The 12,464-nt window shown below is 44.2% G+C and overlaps 1 protein-coding gene across 1 annotated transcript in view; it reads right to left on the bottom strand.

Moving 5' to 3' along the window:
• Positions 1-7,453: 7,453 nt before the first annotated feature.
• HCFC2 (host cell factor C2) overlaps positions 7,454-12,464 on the bottom strand; it is a 69,496-nt gene continuing 64,485 nt past the window's right edge. Inside the window, exon 17 of the mRNA XM_034644480.1 lies at positions 7,454-7,491. Within this exon, the coding sequence (XP_034500371.1) occupies positions 7,469-7,491 (23 nt within the window). The 3' untranslated portion in view covers positions 7,454-7,468. The remainder of the gene's footprint in view (positions 7,492-12,464) is intronic.

Here is a 12,464-nt window from a genome sequence, read left to right as displayed (position 1 = left end):
CCTCATGTTTATGGGTAATTGATTTCCTGTTTGTTGATCCTGTGCCAGAACAATGCAGTGGAAAGATGGTAGTCTTTTCCACAAATGGTGCTGGAAGAACGGGATATTTACATGTAAAGGAGTGAAACGGGATCCATCCTTACATCATGCGCAAAAATGAACTCCACACTGACTTAAATGAAATGTAAAAGCTATCCTTTTTTTAAAAAGATTTTATTTATTTATTTATTTATTTATTTATTTATTTGAGAGAGCAAGTGAGAGAGTGAGCATGAGTCGGGGTGGGGATGGGCAGAGACAGAGGGAGAAGCGGGCTCCCCATGGTAACACGGGGCTCAATCCCAGGACTCTGGGATCATGACCTGAGCCGAAGTCAGATGCTTAACCCACTGAGCCACCCGGGCATCCCTAAATGTAAAATCTATTCTTAGAAGAAAACATAGGAGTAAGCTTTGAAACCTTGGGTTAGGCAAGGTCTTCTTAGATACAGCACCAAAAGCACTAGAGACAAAAGAGGAAAAAGTAGATAATTGTATTTCATTAAAATGAAAATCTTCTGTGCTTTGAAGCACACCATCAAGAAAATGAAGAAACAAAACAAAACAAAAAACCCCAAAAGCCATAGAATGGAAGAAGGTGTTTGCAGATCTCATATCTGATAGCAGATTTATATCCACAATATATAAAGAATTCTTACCACTCAATAATAAAAAGGATAAATAACCCAATGTTTAAAATGGGCAAAGGGTCCAAATAGATATTTCTCCAAAGAAGACACACAGAGGGCCAGAGATGTGAGCAGGCTTTAGGAAAACCGATGGGAGACAGTGTATGTCCCCCACGTTTGCAACATCAGGATGCCATTAGCACCTCGAGGTCTCAAGGAGCAAGGACGAGGAGTAGTTGCGGAATCTATGACAGCAGCGGAATGGAAGGGGCTGCCCAGACAGGAGCATACTTCGGTAGGAGGAGGCAGCAGACCCACAGCTTCCAGTGGGGAAATAACTGGGGGAACAATCACCCCAGCCCCACTCTTCCCGCCTTTGATCTCCTGCTAGTACCTCCCCCATTGGCCAAACCTAAGAGCTGGAAGAATGTGGTGGAAATGGGCCTGGGCAGAGGCGAGTATGAGATTTAAGGAGTAGGAGGCAGAGATAACATGTACGTGTGGGCTATGGGTGTGGAACGTTGACATGAAAGAGATATTAAGGTGAGTGGCAGGGATGGCGAGGGTGGGAACAAAACATAAGGCTGATTTGGATGTGGCAACATTCGCTCTCTGAACACCAGGATATTCTCCAATGGGCAGATCCAGGGCTAGTTGACAGATAAGCAGCTGGACCTCTTGCAGAGAACCAGGAAAGAACGGGGCAGGAGACGGGGCTTGCACTCCTGTGGTGGTGTAAGGAAGACCGTGTGTGTGTGTGTGTGTGTGTGTGTGTAGCTGACCAGCCACTAAGAAGGGAGGTGGGGCAGGAATTTCCAGCTCCAACATCTTGATTTCAAATATTTTCCTGAAAAAAATGTTAGGTTAAAGGAAGGTTTCCTTTTCTTGCCGGGAACATACCCTAGTTTGGAGAAATGATGATAAAACTTTGAAATCACACAGACGGGAGTCAAACCTCTTGCTTTCTCGCTGTTCGGCCCCATGGAGATGATGCTCGCCTCCTGGGTAACCAGACCCATGATTATTAAATGTTTGAAATGAAAGGTCAGTTCATAGTGTGTCCCCCCTTCTGGACTCCTTTCGTCACATCTCTCACTCTCTGTGTGCTGCCATCTTCCTTGGCTCTCTCTTGGATACAAGCCAGCCTCGTCTCCCTTGTTATAAGCTCTGTAATGATTTCTTGTGCAGTGCGCATCACCCACAGCGATGGTGGAGAGGTGGGTATATATGTTCATTCAGATGAAAGGAGCTGGCAAGCAGCATCACAATGAATAAAATTAACTTCCCCTTTGTGGTTATTATTCCTGGGATCTCACTAGACACGGGACGCATTACTCAGGACTTATTTTTTCAAGGGAGGAAAACCCAGCTTGGACTAGCCTAGACAACATGGAGAACCCGAAACCAGAACTCTTAGAGACTCTCCTCTGTTTCTCCTCTCTGCTTTCTCTCTTTATGTGCTGGCTTCCTCCACGGGGCTGGTGGCCAGGCAGACAACAGCCACCAGGCCAGGTCCTCCCATCTTTGACACCAGAGGGAGACTGACACCTGCTCTCCTTGGTGTCAAGTTTACAGTCCTGGGTAAGGAGGGGTTTTTACTTGGGGTAGTTGGAGGTCAAACCAGCATCAGTGGAAAAAACTCAGGTCTGTCATCACAGGTCAGTCAGTTCACATAAATGCGAGGAATAGCCTGATAGAAGCAAGGGGTTGGGGCCTGGGGCAAATGAAAGAAAGCCATCACCCCCAAATGACTTAAATCCCTCCCTCCCCACTCCAAATCTCATAGAGGTCAAATAAAGCTATGTGAAGACCACGTGGGCTGGGTAAGGAGTACATAGCCTTTCAGCTAGAAGATCTCAAGAACTTCTTAGCAATTTGGCAAATGAATCTGTGACATTGACAGGAAGCAAACAAAGGTGGGAGAGGCCTTTCCAGGCAAGACAACGCTATTTCAGAAGGATAATTAAGGCAGGGGATGTGCCAAGTTGGGAGGGACATCCTTTAGATTTCATAAAACTCAGCAACTTCTCAGAGTGAGGTCATAGATGCCTTTTAAAAAGACTATCACTCCAGGTTCAGAAAATTCAGTCATAGAAATTCAGTCTGTGCTTATACTTTTATATCCTTCAATTGGATTGAGCTCTCATTTTTTTTTAATTTTTTTTTATTTTTTTTTAAAAGATTTTATTTATTTATTTGACAGAGATAGAGACAGCCAGTGAGAGAGGGAACACAAGCAGGGGGAGTGGGAGAGGAAGAAGCAGGCTCACAGCAGAGGAGCCTGACGTGGGGCTCGATCCCATAACGCTGGGATCACGCCCTGAGCCGAAGGCAGACGCTTAACCGCTGTGCCACCCAGGCGCCCCGGATTGAGCTCTCATTGGACTCAATCAGTGTCAAGTCAAAGGTACGGGTGGTGGAATGGTCTCTCACTCCGAGACAGGGGAAGTGCAAACGTCCTGGAGACAGGCGATAATAACCTCCACAGAACCTGCCAGATAACTTCGTCCAGGTGCTTGTCAGTGGTCAAAACATTCCACGTGGGGGGCGCCTGGGTGGCACAGCGGTTAAGCATCTGCCTTCGGCTCAGGGTGTGATCCCGGTGTTATGGGATCGAGCCCCACATCAGGCTCCTGTGCTATAAGCCTGCTTCTTCCTCTCCCACTCCCCCTGCTTGTGTTCCCTCTCTCGCTGGCTGTCTCTATCTCTGTCAAGTAAATAAATAAAGTCTTTAAAAAAAAAAAAACCATTCCACGTGGACTTACCTATCATGCAAACTGAGGATGAGCTTAGGTACCCATAAAGCAGGAATATGAAAAAATGAGACCCAAGAAATGGGAGGAAAATATTTGGGAGGAAGAATATGATATTGAAAAACATATCAACCGCCCATTTTGGAGAAAGCTAGAATTTTGGGGACTTTCATCCATGTATTTTGCAGTGAAGCCTCCTTTTAATTTTGAGTCGTGTATGGGAGACATGGCATCATAATCCTTTTTGGCGCGTAGAGCCACTAAAAGAGCTCCTGGGGCGCCTGAGTGGCTCAGTCAGTCAAGCGGCTGCCTTTGGCTCAGGCCATGATCCCAGGGTTCTGGGATCGAGCCCCGAGTTGGCGCTCCCTGCGCCGCTGGGAGCCTGCTTCTCCCTCTCCCTCTGTCTGTCACTTCCCCTGCTTGTGCTCGCACTCTTGCTCTCTCTCTGTCAAACACATAAATAAAATCTTAAAAAAAAAAAAAAAGAGCTCATTAGGAGCTGTCCTGGACCCAGAGGTGGGAGGGAGGTCTGTAGCCTCCCATTTCCTCCCCTCCAGGTACCTCAGTTCCTTCCCCTCCAGGGCTTAGCCTGCCTCATCACCCCTCCCTGTTAGGACCATTCCCTAGAGTCCCTATTAAAATTTACTGCCCTTTTATTCCTTCCCCAGGCACCTCTAATCCACAGTGATGATGGTGTTAATGATGACATGGCATATAAATTACTCCCAGAACTAGGTAAACTAGATAACCTTTAAAGATGGCAGGGTTCCAATGTAATAAAGTATTAATAGCCGTTACTCTTCCTCAGGAGTCACAGTCATTCTCAGTTTTGATTTTTTTTTTTTCAGTTGTCCCCATCTCAGTAATTCTAACAACAGTAACAATGGCTAACAATTTTGGCCATTTCTCAATGTTCCAATTTTTCAATTTTCAGGCAGTCTTCTAAGCTCTTTATACAATCTCATGCCTTCCCACAATCCTGAGTTAGACTGTTATCTCCAAAACGGACAAGGAAAGGCATCACTTTGCAGATAAGGAGACTGAGGCCTGCAGCGGTTTGTAGCCCTGGACACGAGGTCACCCATGCGTAGCTGATTGCACCAAGAAGTCTAGCTCTAGAATCTTCCGTTTGAGTTAGCCAAGCCAATAACTCAAGAGTAAACCCTATTTCTTCACTATTCCTTTTTGGCACTAAAATGTTCTACATCTAGAAAAAAATATGAAACAAGAGGAAACCAGAGAGAGAGACAAACCATGAGACTCTTAATCTTAGGAAACAAACTGAAGGTTGCTGGAGGAGAGGCGGGGGTGGGGGGATGGGGTAACTGGGTGATGGACATTGGGGAGAGTATGTGTTGTAATGAGTATTATATAAGACTGACGAATCACAGACCTGACCCCTGAAACAAATAATACATTATATGTTAATTAATTGAATTTAATTTTTTTTTAAAAAGTCCTACCTTTAAAACGTATTGCCGGTCTATCCGCTACTCTCCATCTCTCTGTCTCCAGCACCGTCATCGAAGAAGAAACCGCCATAAGATACCATCAAGAAATGAGTTGCACCAGACCAGGGTCTTGGTTTTGTTTCTTTCTGTCTCCCCAGGGCTGGCTGACACATTGTAGACATTCAATAAAGATGGACAGAGTGAATGATTTCCTAACCGAAATCAAGAAGCATGCATTGAACACCTATTCTGTTTTTCAGAGAAAACTGTTGACTTTCAACATATTTACTTGCAGATTTTCCCTTCTAAGTGTTCATATAAATATAGACTTGGAAAATTGGGATCGTACTATGCATCTTTTCATAGTTTGCTTTATTCTTTATGTTGTATTCTGAACATCTTCCCATGTTATTAAAAGTACCTAAAATTTTTAAATAGTAGTATAATATCCTACCACTTCAAAAACCCAGTTGTACCAGGTATCTGTTTCTGTGTAACAAATTACCCCAAAACTCAATGGCTTAAGACAACAAATGATTATTGCCTCACAGTTTCTGTGGGGCAGGAATCTGAGAGTGGTTTTGGTTCAGGGGTTCTCAAAGAAGCAAACAAGATGTTGGCTGGGCTGCGGTCATCTCAAGGTTCAAATGGGGGAAGACCCACATCCCAGCTTACTTGGTTATGGGCAGAATTCAGTTCCTTGCTGGCTGCTGGTTGGAGACATCAGTTCCTTTCTCCCACTGGCGATAGATAAGTGGGTAGATAGGTATCTATAGATATCCGCCTATCATCTATCTGAAGAGAAAGTGAGAAAGGGTACTCAAGAAAATTAAAGTCTTTTTATAATCTAATCGTGCCTACTGCAATCTATTCATTAGAAATGAGTCAATATGTCCATCCTACACTCCAGGGGAGGGGATTACACAAGAGTGTGAATACCAGGAAGACCAGGAGGTGGGGATCACTGGGGGCCATTTTGGAGTCTGCCTACCACATAGTTTCCCCCCAATTTTTTCTACTGCTAACAAGCTCTTCTGAATATCTTATTACCTGCATTACATATTATTTCCTTACAATACATTTATTGACTAAAAGGGTAGGAACATCTTTTTTTAAAAAGATTTATTTATTTATTTATTTATTTATTTATTTATTTTAGAGAGAAAGCACGAGCAGGGGGAGGGGCAGAAGGAGAGGGAGCAAAGCAGACTCCCTGCTGAGTGTGAAGCCCCACACGGGCCTCCATCCCTGGACCCTGAGATCATGACCTGAGCGGAATGCTCAACCACCCAGATGCCCCGAAGGGTAAGAACATCTCAAAGGCTGCCAGTGCACACTGACTAATAATTGCTTTCTAGAAAGCTTCTCATCATCAGTGGATGGGAACACTCATATCACCACACCTTCATCATCATCTTTGTTGTAAAATTCTTTGCTTATTTGGAAGATTTCTCTTTCTTTTGATTTGTATTTGAGGGTAAACCTTCCCCTGCAACCTGACATGTTTATTAGCCATCTGTATTTTTCCCTTCTGAGTTTTCTATTTTATGTCCTGTATTTATTTTTCTATTGGAGATTTAGTGCTTTTCTTTCAATTTGTATGTGCTTCACACATAAAGATATTAATAATGGCTAGAATTTGGGGGGGGTAATGGTTTTATTGAGATATCATTTACATACACCACAATCAATTTTAGAACATTTTCATCACCTTGGAAAGAAACCCCATGCCCTATAGCTATCACTCCTTACTTTCTCATCCCCTCTTCCAGCGCTAAGGAGCCACTAGTCAACTTTCTGTCTCAATGGATTTGCCTATTCTGGGCATTTATTTATTTATATATTTATTTATTCTATATTTTTAAAGATACGTTTGTTCATTTTCGAGAGAGAGAGAGAGAGAGAGACAGAGTGTGGGGGGAGGGGCAGAGGGAGAGAATCTCAAGCAGACTCCCCGCTGAGCTGGGAGCCAGACCGTGGGACTCAATCCCACGACCCCGAGATCACAACCTGAGCCGAAACCAGGAGTCAGAGCGGTCGAAGTGCCCCTATTCTGGGCATTTAATATAAATGATATGACATACCCTGTGGTCTTGCATCTGGCTTCTTTCCCTTTAATAATGTTTCCAAGGCTCATGCAGGTGGTAGCATGTATCAGAACTTCACTCCTTTCTATGGCTGAATAATGTTTCATTGTATGGCCGTTCCATTCATCCGCTGACAGACACTGGTGTTATTTCCACTTATTGGCTAGATGAATAATACTGCTACGAACCTTCACATATGAGTTTTTGTGTGGATGTAATTTTTTTTGTCATTTACCTAGGAATTGGAATTGTGGGGTCAGTTGGCAACTGTATGTTGAACTGTTCGAGGAACTGCTGAACCCCTGTCCACAACGGCTGCTCCGCACTGTGGTATATGAGGGCTCTGATTTCTCCACACCCTCCACGACACCCGCTGGTGTTTATCTTCTTTATGATTGCCAAACTAATGAGCAGGAAGTAGTATCTTATTGTGGTTTCCGTCTGGATCTCCCTTAGGGTTAATGCCGTTGAGCATCTTTTCATGTGCTTGTTGGCCATCTGTATATCTTCTCAGAGAAATGTCTGTTCAGATCCTGTGAATGGGAAGGATTTTATCAGAGGGATTGGGGCCAGAAGGAACCCGCCGTGGGGCGAGGCCCAGACAGAGTCGTACGTTTGAGACTTGGCTCCCCCTAATTCTAGATGTGTGATTTCTGGGTTTCTGAAGCTCTTCGCCTGTTTGCAAGGCTTTTAGATGGGGATAATAATAACACCTGTTTCATGAAGTCATTGCGTGGCTGAAATGAGAAAACACGCATGTAGGACTTAGCAGAGCACCTGATACACTGAAAACACGGAATAAATGGGAGCTCTTTTCATGATTTGTAAAGATAACAACGTGGTAAGGACCGAGTTCCAGGAAGATTAATCTGGCTGTGTTATTATAGTAAGTAGATTAAAGAGAGATTGCAAATAGGGCCACCAGTTCAAAGAAGACCCAACAGTTGAAGCAAAAGGATGTTTTCTGGCCTTGTTCCCTTTTAAAGACAAGTTTTCCTCTAGTCCACGGTCTGAGCAGCCCTCGAAAGGAGTGATCTTGTTGGTTTTTCAGGTTGACCAAAGATATTTTCAAAGATATTTAATTAACTCACTAATCCATGGGGAAATAGTGATGAATATGTTTTGAATATGTTGATTAACACTTCATAATAATTTGAAGAATTTGAAATAGGTTTATTAACTGTTTCTCCAGAGAGACATAACATATCAGGCTTTAGTAATTTCAGGGTCATTTACATTATCAATTAAAATACAGTTTTACCCAATGCCTGCTCTTGCATTCAATTTCATACAGATCTATAGAGCTCCCAGTATATGCCAGGTACTGTTTCAGGCACCAAGTATACAGCAGTGAACACAAGGTCTATGCACTCAGAGAGTTCGTATCCTAATAAGGTGAAATATTAAAAATCTATTCATTCAACAAATATTTATTGAATACCTACTATGTGCTCGTGATGCATTGGTGAACAAAACAAGCAAAAATCCTTGTCCTCATAGAACTTATGTTCTAATGGGAAGAGACAGACAATAAACCATAAGCAAAATAAATGAGGAAACTCTACGGTTTGTTAAAGGTGATAAGTATCATTGAAAAAGAAAATAAAGCGGTTAAGGGAGAGTGGGGTAGTGAAGAGAAGGGCCATATGCACCCCAATGTTCATAGCAGCATTGTCCACAATAGCTAAATCGTGGAAGGAGCCAAGATGCCCTTCAACAGATGACTGGATTAAGAAGCTGTGGTCCATATATACGATGGAATATTACTCAGCTATCAGAAAGAATGAGTTCTCAACATTTGCTGCAACATGGACGGCACTGGAGGAGATAATGCTAAGTGAAATGAGTCAAGCAGAGAAAGACAATTATCATATGATTTCTCTCATCTATGGAACATAAGAACTAGGATGATCGGTAGGGGAAGAAAGGGATAAAGAAAGGGGGGGAAATCAGAAGGGGGAATGAAACATGAGAGACTATGGACTCTGAGAAACAAACTGAGGGCCTCAGAGGGGAGGGGGATGGGGGAATGGGATAGACCGGTGATGGGTAGTAAGGAGGACACGTATCGCATGGTGCACTGGGTATTATATGCAAGTAATGAATCATAGAACTTTACATCGGAAACCGGGGATGTACTGTATGGTGACTAACATAATATAATAAAAAATCACTAAAAAAAAAAGGAGAGTGGGGATAGGGAGCTAGGATTGCCACTTTTAGATAAATGATCAGGGTCAGCCTCATGGAGAAATGGAAGGAGCTGAGAGAGTGAGCTATGTGAATGTCTGAGGGAAGAATGTACCAGGCAGATAAAATAGCACAAGCAAAGGTCCTGAGGCAGGAGCATTCCTGTTAGTAACTAGGACAACAGGAAGTGGAGTGAGCAAAGGAAAAAGTAAAAGTTAGAGGGAGAGTCGAGAGGGGATAGATCATAGATCCCATAGGGCCTTGCCCAGTGAAAAGGCCACCATTCGTTTCTGAAAGAAACAGAGAAGAAGTGCTGAATATATTTCTCGCTAAGCAAAGGACAGCTGTGTTGTAAGGTAGAGGCTGTGAACAAAGAAATCTGTGGTCTTACATGGTGTTTTGGGAAGTTGGGTTCAGAGATTCACACTTTTAGAAGCTGGACTGTTTGGGGGATGAGTTGACCTTTAGCTGAGCAAGCAGGATTACTGGCGTGTGGCTGTCACTGATTGGCTGACTTTTTGAAGCGGGGAGCTGTCACTGAGTGAGAGGTTGGCGCTGACTGATGAAAAGATTCTGGTTGTTAGTTGTACTACGACCAAAGACCAATTAGTCTTTTCCTTTGTTCAACTTAGAATGAACACACTTGTCACCCTCCGCTTTGCAAGGCTACCGTAAAGTCTTTTACTCTGAGGGAACCGGGGAGGTACTGGAGGATTTCTGAGCAGAGGGTGACAGGATCTCATTTACATTTTCAGAGGATCACTCTGGCTGCTGTGTAGGCAAGGGTGGAAGCAGGGAGACAAGTTAGAAGGTCACTGCCGTCATCCTGGTGAGAGGAGATGTGGCTTGAGCCATGGTGGTAGTCATGGCGGGAAAGGAGAAGGGCCCCCGTTTTGGATATATTTACAGATCCCAAATAAACCAGGTGATCCAATTTGACTAAGTAGATTGGAGTGAAGAGGATAGTATTTATCTTCACATGAGGTGACATGACTAGATGATATTACGGAGTAACCAGGTGGGGTTACTTTAGGAGAGGTGAGCGAAAGCCTCTTTGAAGAGCAAGACCTCAAAGATGAAAAGGAGCCAGTTACGTCCTTAAGCCAAGACCTGTGTGTGTGTGTGTGTGTGTGTGTGTGTGTGTGTGTGTGTGTGTGGTAGAACCAAGACCAGTGTGTGTCAAAGGTGGAAGGGGGTAGGGGTAGAGGCGTAAGTTGGGGAGGGAGAGAAAAGCAGAAGCCAGATCCTTCCAGGCCTTGAGTGCATAGAATGGATTGAGAAGAGAGGGGCAAGAATAGAGTCAGGAAGTTGGAAACAGAGACCATTCTATACTAGACGCTATCATCATGGAAATTCTATGAGGCCTCATTAAAGTCATAAAGTAAAATCCAACCAGGAAGTCTTTCTTGTGCCAAGGATTCTGCTTTGTTGTTTGCCGAATTATGACTCATATAAACGATGGTATAAGTTAAGGGGCAGCTATGGTGTGTGGACAAGTAAAAGAAACAATCACCTGTCCTCTGACCTTTAATGAAAAGTCTAGATTAGTCTAGAAGCAATAAAACATCTGAAAAGTCAAGGCGGGAAAAAAAGGAAAGTCTGGATTAGTCTAGATAAGGTCTTTTCCACGACTAAACTGTGATACATATCTTCCACCATGTGATCATGAAAAACGGGGGTAATGTTTACGGGGTGGCCTTCCTGAATGCAGGTGTAAAGGGCACAGAGAACACAGGTTGTCAAGCCAGCATGACCTGGGATTCAACAGCAGAGTGGCATGGACTAGCTCCCCTGTTTTTTAGAGTTAGCTCCCAAGAATAAGGAGAGTGCTTTATCCACCTTTGTAGCCCTGGGGCTCCTAGCATAGCCCCTGGTAAACAGTGGGAGCAGACATACCTTTTTGTTGCATCGGAATTAAGCATGTCAGTTACATCAACAGTACTGAAATAAGAGCAAATTACTCAGGAAAAGCAGTCATCTTCCATCTTTTGGTTCATCATCCAGTGTGTGGATTAGTCATCTTCTCTCAATCCTACTACTTCCTTTTTTATATTTCCTGTCTTTGAGCACATCATTTCACTCTGAAAACTCCACTTGGATGGGTCATCATCAAGGGAGAAGTCCAATGCAGGCCAATTTTACTGCTTTTTAGCAAACAGCAGTTTTTCAACGTTTGTTGGAGACTGAAATTCATATCATATAAAGATCTTAAGATGGGGGCCAACTTTTTTTTTTTTTTTTAGGGCTTTCTCTGTGCATTTTCTTTAATTCCAAACAATCCTAAGAAGTAGCGAGCTATATTAGTCTCATTACAGAGGTGAGGAGAAAACTGTCACGGAGGGGCAAAGAATTTTGGCCAGGGTCACAAGCCAGTCCGAGGGGGCGCTGGAATTCAAATCAGGGTGTTTGCGCAGTGGCATTGCTACTTACTCCTCTTGGAATAACTTGGAGGCTTTCACTTGTCATTGCTTCCTTATTTGCTCTTGAAATGTTAAAATATGCGGAGAAACAGTAGGAACTCTATAAATAAAACATGTCTATATATTTTTAAATGATTAAAGCTGGAAAGTTTAATGTGGCACCGGGCCACTTGTTTAGTGGAAGTAAAGGGAACGCGATCGCCGGCTCCCCTTGCAGAAATCCTGCCGCCCTTTGCAGGGAGCGGTGGTGACTGGCTCACAGCCCATCTGTGATGGTCGCAGGCGAGGGAAGTCCGACCCACACTGCAGTCAGGGAAAGACAGCGGGGGAGCCCGGCTGCAGAGGCAAGAGCCGGCCATGGATTCTTGCGGCCCAAATAATCTTCTGGTTGGGAAAAGCCACATGTCAGGTAGCACCTACTGGGGGTGCGGGACGGGGTGGTGGTGGTGGAGGGGGAGACAGGAAATGCAACAATTTAAATTCAGGGTGAAGGCTGGCTAGACTGACCAACCTGTTAAACCTGAAGGAGAGGACTGTATCTTTAGACGAAATCTGAACAACGAACATCCGAGCTCAGCGACGGAGAGGGAGCCGTTGTGCATTTGGCAACGTTCACAGGCACACAAGGAAAACACGAGGTGCGGAAGGCATTCCAGGAGGTAGCCGTCGTTCAAATCCACCCAACAGCTCGAGTGTCGCCCTAGCGGGCGGTTTCTGCCCTTGGTTTCCCCTTCTAAAAAACCGTCAGGCGGGTGAGACGCTTTCACGTGGGGGAGGGAGGGGAAAAAAAAGGGAGGGAAGCCTGAGAAATCACGCTTCGCAGAGGCCCGGGAAAACACCGTGGGAAGAAAGCCCGCATAGACCTCAAGAGCGTGCCCGAGTCCCGGCCCCGGGAA

Source organism: Ailuropoda melanoleuca, chromosome 15 (assembly GCF_002007445.2).
Source record: "Ailuropoda melanoleuca isolate Jingjing chromosome 15, ASM200744v2, whole genome shotgun sequence".
Taxonomy (NCBI): domain Eukaryota; kingdom Metazoa; phylum Chordata; class Mammalia; order Carnivora; family Ursidae; genus Ailuropoda; species Ailuropoda melanoleuca.
This window is presented reverse-complemented; position numbering and strand designations above follow the sequence as displayed.